The sequence below is a fragment of the Chiloscyllium plagiosum genome, unplaced genomic scaffold, assembly GCF_037043375.1.
Source record: "Chiloscyllium plagiosum isolate Xiang-an unplaced genomic scaffold, Cpla_swu_hap1 HiC_scaffold_38, whole genome shotgun sequence".
NCBI classification, from domain to species: Eukaryota; Metazoa; Chordata; class Chondrichthyes; order Orectolobiformes; family Hemiscylliidae; genus Chiloscyllium; species Chiloscyllium plagiosum.
In genome coordinates, this window is record NW_028270176.1 from 17,205,561 (window position 1) to 17,218,049 (window position 12,489).

Below are 12,489 nucleotides of genomic sequence, written 5' to 3' on the forward strand. Positions count from 1 at the left end.
GAACTGCACTCTGTCAGTCTCCAATCGGCGTTACAGTCCCAGGGAACGGTTACAGCGACTGTCAGAGGGAACTGCACTCTGTCAGTCTCCAATCGGCGTTACAGTCCCAGTGAATGGTTACAGTGACTGTCAGAGGGAGCTGCACCCTGTCAGTCTCCAATCGGCGTTACAGTCCCAGGGAATGGTTACAGTGACTGTCAGAGGGAACTGCACTCTGTCCGTCTCCAATCGGCGTTACAGTGCAGGGAACGGTTACAGTGACTGTCAGAGGGAACTGCACTCTGTCCGTCTCCAATCGGCGTTACAGTCCCAGTGAACGGTTACAGTGACTGTCAGAGGGAACTGCACCCTGTCCGTCTCCAATCGGCGTTACAGTCCCAGTGAACGGTTACAGAGACTGTGAGAGGGAGCTGCACCCTGTCCGTCTCCAATCGGCGTTACAGTCCCAGGGAACGGTTACAGTGACTGTCAGAGGGAACTGCACTCTGCCAATCTCCAATCAGCGTTACAGTCCCAGTGAGAGAGCGCTGTTGTGTTGTGGTGCACCAGGAAGAGCGGATCAGTCAGTGAGTGGATGAGGGAGCGGTGTGAGCTCTCTGAGCTGAGCTAACATGTTCCTGACCATTACCGTGCTCGCTGCCTGTCTGCTGCTCCCTGAGGGTGAGCATCTCCCTGGACCTGTCGCTGCTGTGACCCCCCGCTCGGCTGGCGGGGACGGGTTGCTGCTGCTCCCACACTCAGCCCCTCTGCTGACCGGCTTCTCTCTGTTTCTCTCCTTTCAGTCGAGCCCCAGAATCTCGCGATCACGGGGGAGAGTTCGATTAACGTGACCGTCGGAGACACCGCAAACTTTACCGTGAAGCCGTCCGCTGCCGTGAGGAATGGGAACTGGGAATTCACTGGCAAGAATATTGGCCTGTGGATCGGTTCATCTGCTTCTATCAGCAATGAGTATCAGTCCAGGGCTGTGATTCTCACACCCAATGGATCTCTGGTGTTGAAGTCAGTGACAAGCTCAGACAGTGGGGAGTACACTGTTACCATGGTCCCCGAGGTAGGGGCTCAAGCATCGAAGACTATCACCCTACATGTACTTGGTAAGAAGTTACTGTTGACTGGGGACCTGCTGGGATGGGTGGGGGGGCTCTATCAATTACACTGAGAAGGACCCTCTCCCCTTCTATTGTCTTGATGCATGTTTGACAAAGGGAGAAACGCAAAAGCTAAGCTGCACTTACACTCAGCTCCAGATCCCACACCCGACACCAGCCTCAGAGACGGTGCCCACCGCACCGGAGGGTATTGGCTGCAGAGGAATGGGGCGGCTCAGCTGTATGTGCCACCTGCCCACCCACACACACACAGCCCCTCTCCCCTCTCCCCCCCCCCCCCCCCCCCCCCTCCACCACCTGGGTCAAACCAATTCCCCCCCCCCAAAAGGCTCCAAATTTCTGTGCCCTCCCCCTCACCACCTCTCCCACCCAACCTCCTTTCCAGGCAGGGGTGCCAAGCTGAGGTCCCGGTGGGTGGGCAGCAGGGTGGGCACCGTTTCGTGGCATCCTGGCCCGCACTTTGTCCCTCAGCCGACAAACCAGGTGGAGGCGCAGCGTTCAAAAGTGCGGTTCCTGTTGTGGCATTGCAAGTGCAGTGGTTAAATGGTACAGAGTAAACTCACTGAACCTTCAATGCTTTGTGACATAGTTTGAAGGGTGGGTATTGGCTAGGTCCACAGTAATATCCCCAAACTCTTTACAGGAACAGTGCGACAGGATTTTATTTTCATAGAGGGTGTAAATTGTCTGTCCTACCCAGTACTTCTGCAATTCAGCACTCCCTGAGTGTTGTACTGAACTGTCAGCCCTGTTTTCTGTGTGCATGTTTCAAGATTGGAAACTACAGGGTTCTAACGGGGGTGGGGGGAGGGTAGAATTAGCCACAATTGTAGATAGGATAGTGAAGAAGGCATTTGGTATGCTTTTATTGGTCAGAGTATTGAGTTGGGAGGTAAGGCTGTGCAGGATATTGGTTCGGCCACTTTTGGAATATTGCGTGCAATTCTGCTCTCCTTCTGATTGGAAGGACATTGTGAAACTTGAAAGGGTTCAGAAAAGATTTACAAGGATGTTGCCAGAGTTGGAGGGTTTGAGCTACAGGGAGAGGTTGAACAGGCTGGGGCTGTTTTCCCTGGAGTGTTGGAGGCTGAGGGGTGACCTTATAGAGGTTTATAAAATCATGAGGGGCATGGATAAGGTAAATAGACAAGGTCTTTCTTTCCCTGTAGTTGGGGAGTCTGGAACTAGATGGCATAGGTTTAGGGTGAGAGGGGAAAAATTAAAAAGGGACCTAAAGGGAAACTTGTCACAAAGAGGGTGGTACGTGTATGGAATGAGCTGTTAGAGGAAGTGGTTGGGTGGAGGCTGGCGCAATGACAACATTTAAAAGGCATCTAAACTGGTATGTGAACAGGAAGGGTATGCAGGGATATGGGCCAAGTGCTGGCAAATGGGACTAGATTAGGTTAGGATATCTGGTTGGCATAGATGAGTCAGACCAAAGAATCTGTCTCCTTGCTGTACATCTCTTATGACTATGTCTCTAATTAGCATGGTCAAGAGTTCAGTGGGTGTTCCAGTAACCTTTCACCTGTGCATATAGAAATGAAATGACTTGGAAAAGGACAATAATTTGATATCTCCACTCACCAGTGATATAGATGGAATCACTCTTTCTTCAAACATACACAGCCCAAGTATCCCACCATATATATAGTTTGCAGAGTTGGTTTCTGATTCCTCAGATGAGTCAGCTGTCTCCAATGCATGTTGACATACATCTCAGCAAAGTAAAAATATGTTGTGTGAAGTCTGATTGAAGTGTGGTCAGCAGTTGGGACAATGGGAATTATTTTCAGACTGGTATTTGATGAGAAATCCTGTATGGGGAAGCTACATCTCCCAGCGACAACTCCAGTCCCTCATTCGAGGTAAAGGCATAATGGGAGATTTAGAGGTTTAATCCTCATGAACAATTCCCATTACGGACACTTGATCCAAATATGTTTATTGTGCTGGACACAATGATTGGTGGAGGGATGTTTAAGACTTTATCTGACATATCAAGTCAATTTTACCTTCAAAGTATTTCCACCCTTTGTTCCATACCCAATGTTATCAATAGATTTGCAGAATAAACCTACCTGTTATTGTGGGTAAGTGCTTGCCTGTGGAGGGAGGAAACTCTTGTCATTCTGCGTCGAAGGGTTGAGTTTAGAGTGTAGATTTCTAACAATCCGTCCAAGTGATTGAAATGGATGTGAATGTTTTGGTCGTAAAATGCACTCTTGAAACAGAACATTTATAATAATTGTACATTTACACGTACTCGGTGTAGCGGTCAGGTAAAGAGAGCTGTAAAATAATGTTATTTGGCACTGAGAAATCTCAGTAGACTTGAAACTCTATCCACAGCTCTGAAAAAACTGACGAGCCACAGTCACCAGGGAAAAGTTAGAAATATGATTGCTGTGGTTCACTCATGCGCAGGACCCAATGACCTGCAGCCCAGCATCAGAAAATAAGTGCATATGGTGAACTTACACCCCGGGTCTTAATCTCTCAAAATTCCTTAGCTCCTGGATGAATTCAAGTGGACTATTCCTTTTTAAGGAAGAGAGGAGATGGAAAGTCTTCAGGGTAATTGCTGGAAGCCTTTATTACGATTGCTAGTCAGAAAATAATCAAGCAGAGTGAACATGGTTTTATGAAAGGGGAATTTAGTGGGGTTATCTGAAGAAATATCAAGTTGGGATAAAAGGCAACACGCTGATGGATTTTCAACTTGGAGACGGTTAGAAAGGAAGTTCTAATGAAGGATTTTGAACAAGTTATGGGTTAAACTAAAAGAGCAGAAATCCGCCCCCAAGTGATCATCTTAGAATTGCTACAGGTAAACTGACGAAAGGTAAAGAGTATCAAGGAGTTAAGTGTATGGCGCAGGCGAAATGGGGCATTGGCACATGGCGAGGGGAGAGCGAAACTGTTCGAATGGGACGGGCTTCACTTGAGCCGTGTGTCCTGGGCGAATTGATGAAGTTGTGCTGCTGTCGAGAGAAAGTTTTAAACTAACTCGAGGGTGGGAGGGTAGAGAAGAAAGGAACTGTTAGCTTTCAAAGCAAAAGCATATCGCAGCATTTCCAGGCCACTGTTTAGATAGTGACACTCAGAGTGAGGCAGGAGGGACGGAGCGTGTCGTATGAAAACATATGAAGCATATAAAAAAACAGCAGCAAACAGGAGGCAAGAGGGAATATGGTTAAAAGGCAAAAATAATGGCTGTTTACTTGAACCCATGTCGTATTCATAACAAAATTAATGAATTATTGGCATAAATAGAGGTTTCATGGGAATGATCTTCTAACCACTACAGAGGCATGTTTACAGTGAGATCAAAACTGGGATGTTGAAGGGGAGTGTGACTTTTCCAAAAGGCAGGCAGGATGGAAAGGCTAGAGGAGCAGTTTTGTTCATACAAGATGGGACAAGGACGAGAAATCATCCTGGATTGGACTGCGTAGAATCCATAGGTGCGGAAGTGAAAAATAGCAAGGGGGAGAGAGGACATTGGTGGGAATGGTCTATCAGCGGATTAACAGTGTCAATACTGTCGAACCGAAAGTAAGTTAGGAAAGAATGAAGGTATGCAAAAAAAAAGGCAGTGCGTGCGTTGTTGGTGACTTCAATCTTCATGGAGATTGGAGAAATAAACCTGGCAAAAGTAGGCACATGGAAAAAGTCAGACTGTATGCAGGACACTTTCCTGGAACAAAATATAATGGACCCAAACATGAATCAGGTGCTCTTGGATCTGGTAATGTGTAACGAGGCAGGTTTAATAAATGATCTCAGAGCAAATGATCCACGAGGGAATAATGCCCATGACATGGTAGAATTTAGCATTCAGTTTGAGGGGAAGAGTTGGCTGGAGTGGACTAGGGAAGGAGGTTAGCAGAAAAGATGGTTGAGGAACAATGGCTGCTGATTAACAAAAGAGGTGGCATAGTGGCTCAGTGGTTAGCACGGCTGCCTCACGGCGTCAGGGACCCGGGTTCGATTCCAGCCTCAGGCGACTCTCTGTGTTGAGTTTACACATTCTTCCCGTGTCTGCGTGGGTTTCCTCTGGGTGCTCCAGTTTCACCCACAGTCCAAAGATGTGCGGGTTAGGGTGGACTGGCCGTGGTAAACTGTCCCATAGTGTCCAGGGATGTGCAGGTTAGGGTGGACTGGCCATAGTAAATTGTACCATAGTGCCCAGGGATGTGCAGGTTAGGGTGGACTGGCCATAGTAAATTGTCCCATAGTGCCCAGGGATGTGTAGGTTAGGGTGGACTGGCCATAGTAAATTGTCCCATAGTACCCAGGGATGCGCAGGTTAGGGTGGATTGGCCAAACAAAATTGTCCCATAGTGCCCAGCGAAGTGTAGATCAGATCAAGGGAAATGTAGAGTGAAAGGGTGGGGAATGGATCTGGGTGGGATACTCCTCAGAGGGTCAGTGTTGGGCCAAATGGCCTGTTTCCACACTGTAGGGATTCTGTGGTTCTATGATTGTTCAGGATTAACAGCAAAAAAAAAACATAGTCTAGTCACAAAGGATTCCAGGAAGGGGACAAACCAGCCAGGGTTAAACAAAGAAGTTAAGGAGAGTATCAAATAAATAAAAATACAGCCATGATTAGCAAACTAGAAGACAGGGATTGTTTTAAAAATAGGTAAAACAAGGCTAAAACGTAATCTATCAGAAGGTAAACAATGACAGTAAACTCGCAAGTAACATAAAAATTGATAGTAAGTGCTTCTTAAAATATCCAAAGAGAGGAAAAAAGAATCCAAAATGAATATAAGTCCCTTAAAGAATGAGGCCGGGGAAATTATAATGGGGAGCCAGGAAGTGGCAGAGAGGTTAATTAAAAGTTTACATCAGTCTAAATAGTAAAGGCCACAATAACGAGAGAAAAAGAAAAACTTATTGAACTAAAGACCGATAAGTTCACTGGCTGGAATGTTTCTCGGATATTAAAGGAAGTGGCGATAGAGTTAGTGGATAAACTGGCAGTAATCTTCCACCGTGCTGCCCCCAAGTAACACATTTCCAAAACGCACTCGAAAGGTCCTGCACTCAAGGTTAATAACAGAAGAGCCTATGGTGTCAGAGGTAGCGTATCAGCATGGATAGAACAACGGGTCGGGGTAAGTGGAGGAGCACTTTCAGGAGAGCTGTAACTTTGTGAAGTTGTGAAGAGGTGGGTTTTTGGGGCCACAAGTATTTACAATCGACAATAATAACTCGTATGATGGAAGTTTGTGGATGACTCAAAACTAGGTGGGAAGGCAATTAGGGAGGATGACCCAAGCTCTCTACTGAGGGACGTGGATATTTTACGTGAATGGGCAAAGTATCGGGCCAATGGAATATCCTGTGGAAAACTGCAAGGCTTTATATGCACATTGGCAGGAAGAATAGTAGGGCTGAATATTATTTAAATAGAGAGTGACTGTAAAAAGCTGGGATTTGGAGTCTTTTTGCATGAATCACAAAAGCCAACATCTAAACTTAGTAGACAACTGAAATGTTGGTTTTTATTTCAAAGAGAATGAGGAATCCTTGAGGATGCTGAGTTTATACTCATTGGAGTTCAGAAGTGGGGGGTGGATCGAATTCAACCTTACGGAATACCGAATGGCCTGGACAGAGTAGATGTTGGTAGGAGAGACTAAGAGCTGAGGGCACAGCATTAGAGCAAAGGGAAGACCTTTTAGAATGGAGATAAAGAGAAGCTTCTTCAGCCAGAGAGTGGGGAATCCATGAGATTCACTGCCACAGAAGGATGTGGGGGTCAGATCATTGAGTATATTTAAGACTGAGATGGATAGGTTCCTGAGTATCAAGGGGGTGAAGGGTCAGGGGGAGAAAGCGGGAGAATGGAGGTTGAGAAACTTTGTCAGCCATGATTGGATAGCGGAGCAGACATGATGGGCTGAATGGCCTAACCTCTGCTATGGTCCTATGGTCTTAAGAATAAAAAATGGGGAAGCCTTGTGAAAAGCACTTGTCACAACTGGAGTAAAGTGAACAGGATTGGCATTGAAGGCCGTCCCAGGAAGGGAGGGGTATCATTCCAAAATATGAGGAGAAATATCTTCACTCAAAGGAGTGTGAGGATTTGGAATTCATTACCGAAGAGGGTTGTAAGAAACTTCGCAATTGAATAGAAATAAGGCTGGGACAGACATGTTTTTAGACTCTTGGGGAATGGAAGGATACAGGGAATGGGCGGGAAATTGTAGCTGATGCCTACGATGAGTCAAGATCCTGTGGTGTGTTGCACAGTCTCCATGGGCGAGATGATTTCCTTCAGCTCCTATCCCTTATGTTCCGTACCGTTGGAATACCATACTCCGACAGGGTGGTTGCTAAAGCGACAGATACTGTGTGTGTGTATTCCAACCCTTGACTGATTATCAGACTTAGGCCTCCCATTGAGTGCTCCATTTCTATCATACCGGAGAACTTGTCTATCCTGATGGCAAGTTCAGACCAAAAGATATTATTTGGACCAACGTCATCTCTTTTAACAATATTTGTTTCACATTTTACAGGTAATTCTTTTGAGTTCAATTTCCTGGGGGTGAAATCTACATTTTTTTCTGCATTTTGTTCAAGATATTCAAATAGTGACAAACTTATCTGTAATGGGCTGTTGATTGGCCCCATGGCAAATTTTCATTTGGTCCTCCACTCAGAGGGATGCAACTGTTTAACAGGAGCTCCCAAATAAATTCAGAGTAATCCTGCAACAACTCTATTTAGGTCTACTCCTTCATAGCATGGAGCTGAATGATAATCTTGTGTATTTTGACAGAATCTATCTCTGAGCCTATCGTCTCATCAGACAACGTAAGTCCCGTAGAACACAATGATACGGTGACTCTGAAATGCACTGCTTCAGGGCCAGTACAATCATATTACTGGCTTAGAGGAGATGCCATTGTCAATAATGGTGATAGAATTGTTCTCAGTCAAAGTAATGAAACCCTCACTGTGTCTGGAGTTTTGAGGACAGACGGAGGATTTATATGCCATGCATATAATGCAATTGATTGGAGCAGAAGTGAGCCGTATTATCTAAACGTTAGCTGTAAGTGTTACAGTAAATTCTTTCAACATTTTAGCTGCTTGTTGCCAAATGTAGTGAGATTAACATGGGGGAGTCGGAAGAGGAAATTACTTATATTTTTATATGTGAAATTTCTAACACATATTTTGCAAATCGAGCTTCAATGTTACTTATTTGGGTTGAGTGCGGATACAATTCCCCATCGGTTTGGAAAAATATGAGAAGTTGATTGATAAGACATTTGATTCTTGTGGAATCTCTTTAAAATTCTAATTTGACATAACATGAAGATTAAATATTTCCTGACCCCAAAGGTTGCGAACCAGAATTGGTACATCTTGCATTTTCTACAGATCTGTCAATCATCTTGCTGGTGATAGAATCGTACTAGACTTTGCATGAATTGTGTGAAAGAAAGCTTTCAATGACTTCCTAATGTCTAATCCATAATCAGCGCATTAAATGTGATCTGGAATTGGAAACTGCCCTCAGTCATGGTGAATATGAAACCCACTTTGATCGTCATCAGAGCACAATAAATTCCCTCTGTGTCATCTACTGAACACTAACCATGAGGCCATAACAAAAAAGAATAGGACAAGGCCATTCAGCCCCTATTCCATAGGATCATGGCTGATCCCACACATGTTCCTGCCCTTCCTTCATAACTCTTGATTCCCCTCCTGATCAAGAATCTGTCTACCTCAGCCTTAAATGTATGCAAGGACTCTGCCCCCCACAGTGACAAGGAGTTCCAAAGACTCACAATCTCGGAGAGAACAAATTCCGCCTCACCTCAGTCTGCAATTGGTGCCCCTTCGTTCTGAGCCTATGGCCTCTGGTCTGAGATTCTCCCCAGAGGAAAAACATTCTCTCAGCATTTACCCTGTCAAACCCCATTAAGAATCCTGCATGCTTCAATGAGATGACCGTTCATAGACCCAATCTCTACAGCCTTCGCTCAAAAGACAATCCCTCCATATCATTGATCGCCCTAGTGAACCTTCTCTGCTCCATCCAATGACATATTATCTTTTCTTAAATAAGGGGGCCAAAACTGCTCATAGCACTCCAGATGTGGCCCCACCAGCTCCTTGTACTGTTGCAGTAAGACTTCACTCTAATTCCTTTGAAATAATATTCCTTTGGCCTTCCTGATTGTCCCTTTCACCTGTGTGTGAGCTTTCCTGCACAAATACACCAAATCCCTTGGTGTTCCAATGTACTACAGTCTTTTGTTTTCCCCCAATTTGAATAATAATCTGTTCTTTGGCTTTTCCCTCCCAAATGAACAACTTCCCATTTGTCCACACAATACTTCCCACACAATACTGTATTCCCTTCACTTCGTATTATCCGAAGCCAGGAATCAAGGACGCCTTCCACAGTGGAATGATAATCTTCTTGTAATCTGGAGTCTAGAACTGCACAGCGTGATTGAGATAGGGATCAACAAACGTCCTGCAGAGGCGTTGTCTAATGATATCACGTCCATGATTTAATTGACTCCTCCCCCTCAATTTGCTCTGATCATGCCCTGTATTTGATTTGTCACTGATTCCATCAAACGATTCTCATTGAATCGTAGAAAAATACCACCAGGAGTAGGCCATTCGACCCCTCAAGCCTTCTCCACTCATTCAATGTGATCCCGGTTGACCATTCAGCTCAAACCCCTGTTCCCCCTCTCTCTATTTTGATCCCTTTCACCCTAAGAACTGTATCAAACGCCTTCTTGAAAACGTCATTGGTCCCAACCACCTTCCACGACAGGAATTTCTATAAGCTCCCCACTCTCTGGGTGAAGATGTTTCTCCCCTGTCAATGGGAGCATCCTTCCTGCTTTGATCCTGCCTAGTCCTGGACGTGTTTTAGAGGTTGCTATGAGATACCTCACTTGCTCTTCTGAACTGTAGTGAATATAGTCCTAGCCGATCCAATCTCTCCCCATAACACCACCTGGTCTGTAACTAAACTATTAATTTCTCTCCCCTAATTCCAACATTTTGTTCCTGATAATTTCAATTGGAATCCCCCAACTGGACAAGCCTAGCTGCAAGTTTCTTTTAATAATTGTCTTACAGCACACCTCTGGAGTTGGTGGGACTTGAACTCACGCCTCTTGGCTCAGAGGCACGTAAGCGAGCACTGAGCTACAGGGGAGCTCCATACTGCATCTTACCAACACAACCTTTGACTCCTCGCAACTTCCTTCAATCTGCTGTCGATTAGGCAATCACAACAATGTTATCGCAATCCCTAATTCCAAGTGATTGAATGTTGCAAAAGCTGATCCAATACCTCCATTGGATTTTCCCACCTGCTTCCTCCCAAAAGGACCCTTTCGGTGAGCCGAATCGAGTCAGGTTCCCAACAGACCAGCATCTGGGAAGAATTTAAGCCCGCGTCCACAGCCAAACCTGAGCTCCATTTTCCAGGCAAAACAATGCCCCCTTCCGTATCCTCAACAAGTCCCAGTATGAAAATTCCCGCCTAATTTCCTGTGCTTCCAACAGAGAAGGAAAAGCTACTGATGTGAACATCGATATGAGTTGGCCATTATTTCTTGATGTGGAGGTGCCGCTGTTGGACTGGGGTGTACAAAATTAAAAATCGCACAACACCAGGTTATAGTACCAACAGGTTTATTTGGAAGCACGAGCTTTCGGAGCGCTGCTCCTTCATCGGATGATGCTCCGAAAGCTAGTGCTTCCAAATAAGCCTGTTGCACTATAGCCTGGTGTTGTGTGATTTTTAACCTTTATTTCTTGTTTGCCTAATGCCAGAGACCTTCTGGTTCCTTTCACAGAAACATAGGAACAGACCATTCAGCCCCTTGAGACTGTTTCATCATTCGACCAGCTGGTATGTGGCCTGACTCTGTACACCTGCCTTTGTCCCATATGCCTTCGCATCTTTGCTTAACAAATGATTATCTATCTCAGATTTAAAATTAACCACTGATTTCAGCATCCACTAGCATTTGTGGAAGAGAGTTCCAAATATCTACCGCCCTTTGTATATAGAAACATCCTAACATCATTCTTGAATAGTCAGGCCCCATTTCCCAGGCTAATACCTCCAGGTAAAGAGTCCCCAACCAGTGGCAATAGTTTATGTTTATCTGTCCTGTCTTTTCCAGTTAATTTCTTGAAGACTTCAATCTGACCACGCCTTAACCTTCTAAATTCTAGAGAACACAGAGCTAATTTGTATAATCTCCTCTCGTAGCTTAACCCCTGAAGTCCAGGTAACATTCACGTAAACATTACATCAGATCAATATATCCTTCCTAAGATATGATGCCCAGATTTCTCACAGTACTCCAGTTGGGGTCTAACTGGGGTTTTCTACAACTGCAGTTAGGTATCACTATGTCTTTCGCTGTCTGTTTAATTTCATTGCTTTACATCTGTTCTTATATTGTTTTTCGATTCCTGGCAATCCTATTCTTCTTGTTCTGTCAACAACCTTTGACACATTCTTACACCTTTTTTTGCCTGTCACTGAAGTCAAAGCTAAAATGTTAGGATCATACAATGAGGAAGAACTTGCACTCACACCTCTCACCCTACTGGCCACAGGATATCCCCAAAATGTTTCAGAACCAATGTAACACATCAAAGTGTTGTCATTATTTTAACACGTGAAACTTCAGTGGTCAAAATCTGCAATGCAACATCCCATAAACCGCAATCGGAAAGAAAAAGACTTATTACCCTAATTTGATGATATTGGTGGGGGCTGAATGTTGGCAAAGGCACTCTCTTTATTGAGATATTTACTTCAGTCTGTCATTGTCTGTCAAGATTTGGAGATGCTGGTGTTGGACTGGGGTGTGCAAAGTTAAAAATCACACAACACCAGGTTATAGTCCAACAGGTTTATTTGGAAGCACTAGCTTTCGGAGCGCTCCATCAGGTGGTTGTGGAGTACAAGATCGTAGACGCAGGAATTATAGCAAAATGAGCTGCCCTCGGTGAGACTATCTGTGCCACAATGGTCAGACTGATCTAATCTAAAAAAATGGATTCTGTAAATCTGTCTCACCCAGGGCATCTCACACCTTAAATGCACTTTCTGGGCCAACATGGGACCAATTGTTAAAGTTCACTTGAGAATGTAACTTGTAAACTTTCTGCGATTTACATATCAAAGAACTGACACCAACATGTCCATTCTAAAAGATGAGAGACTTAAAAAGCATTCCAGGTCTTTTTCAGTTCAGTTACCTCACACTGTAAAATTTTGCTATAAATCCTGTGTCTATGATCTTATACTCTACAACCATCTGATGAAGGAGCTGCACTCTGAAAG

At 44.7% G+C, this 12,489-nt stretch overlaps 1 protein-coding gene across 2 annotated transcripts in view; it reads left to right on the forward strand.

The window, feature by feature from the left end:
* Positions 1–501: 501 nt before the first annotated feature.
* LOC122544166 (cell adhesion molecule CEACAM5-like) overlaps positions 502–12,489 on the forward strand; it is a 76,477-nt gene continuing 64,489 nt past the window's right edge. For both annotated transcript variants that reach the window (XM_043683200.2, XM_087980996.1), the window contains exons 1-3: positions 502–660; positions 783–1,097; positions 7,918–8,193. In XM_043683200.2, the coding sequence (XP_043539135.2) occupies positions 612–660; positions 783–1,097; positions 7,918–8,193 (640 nt within the window). In that variant the 5' untranslated portion in view covers positions 502–611. The remainder of the gene's footprint in view (positions 661–782; positions 1,098–7,917; positions 8,194–12,489) is intronic.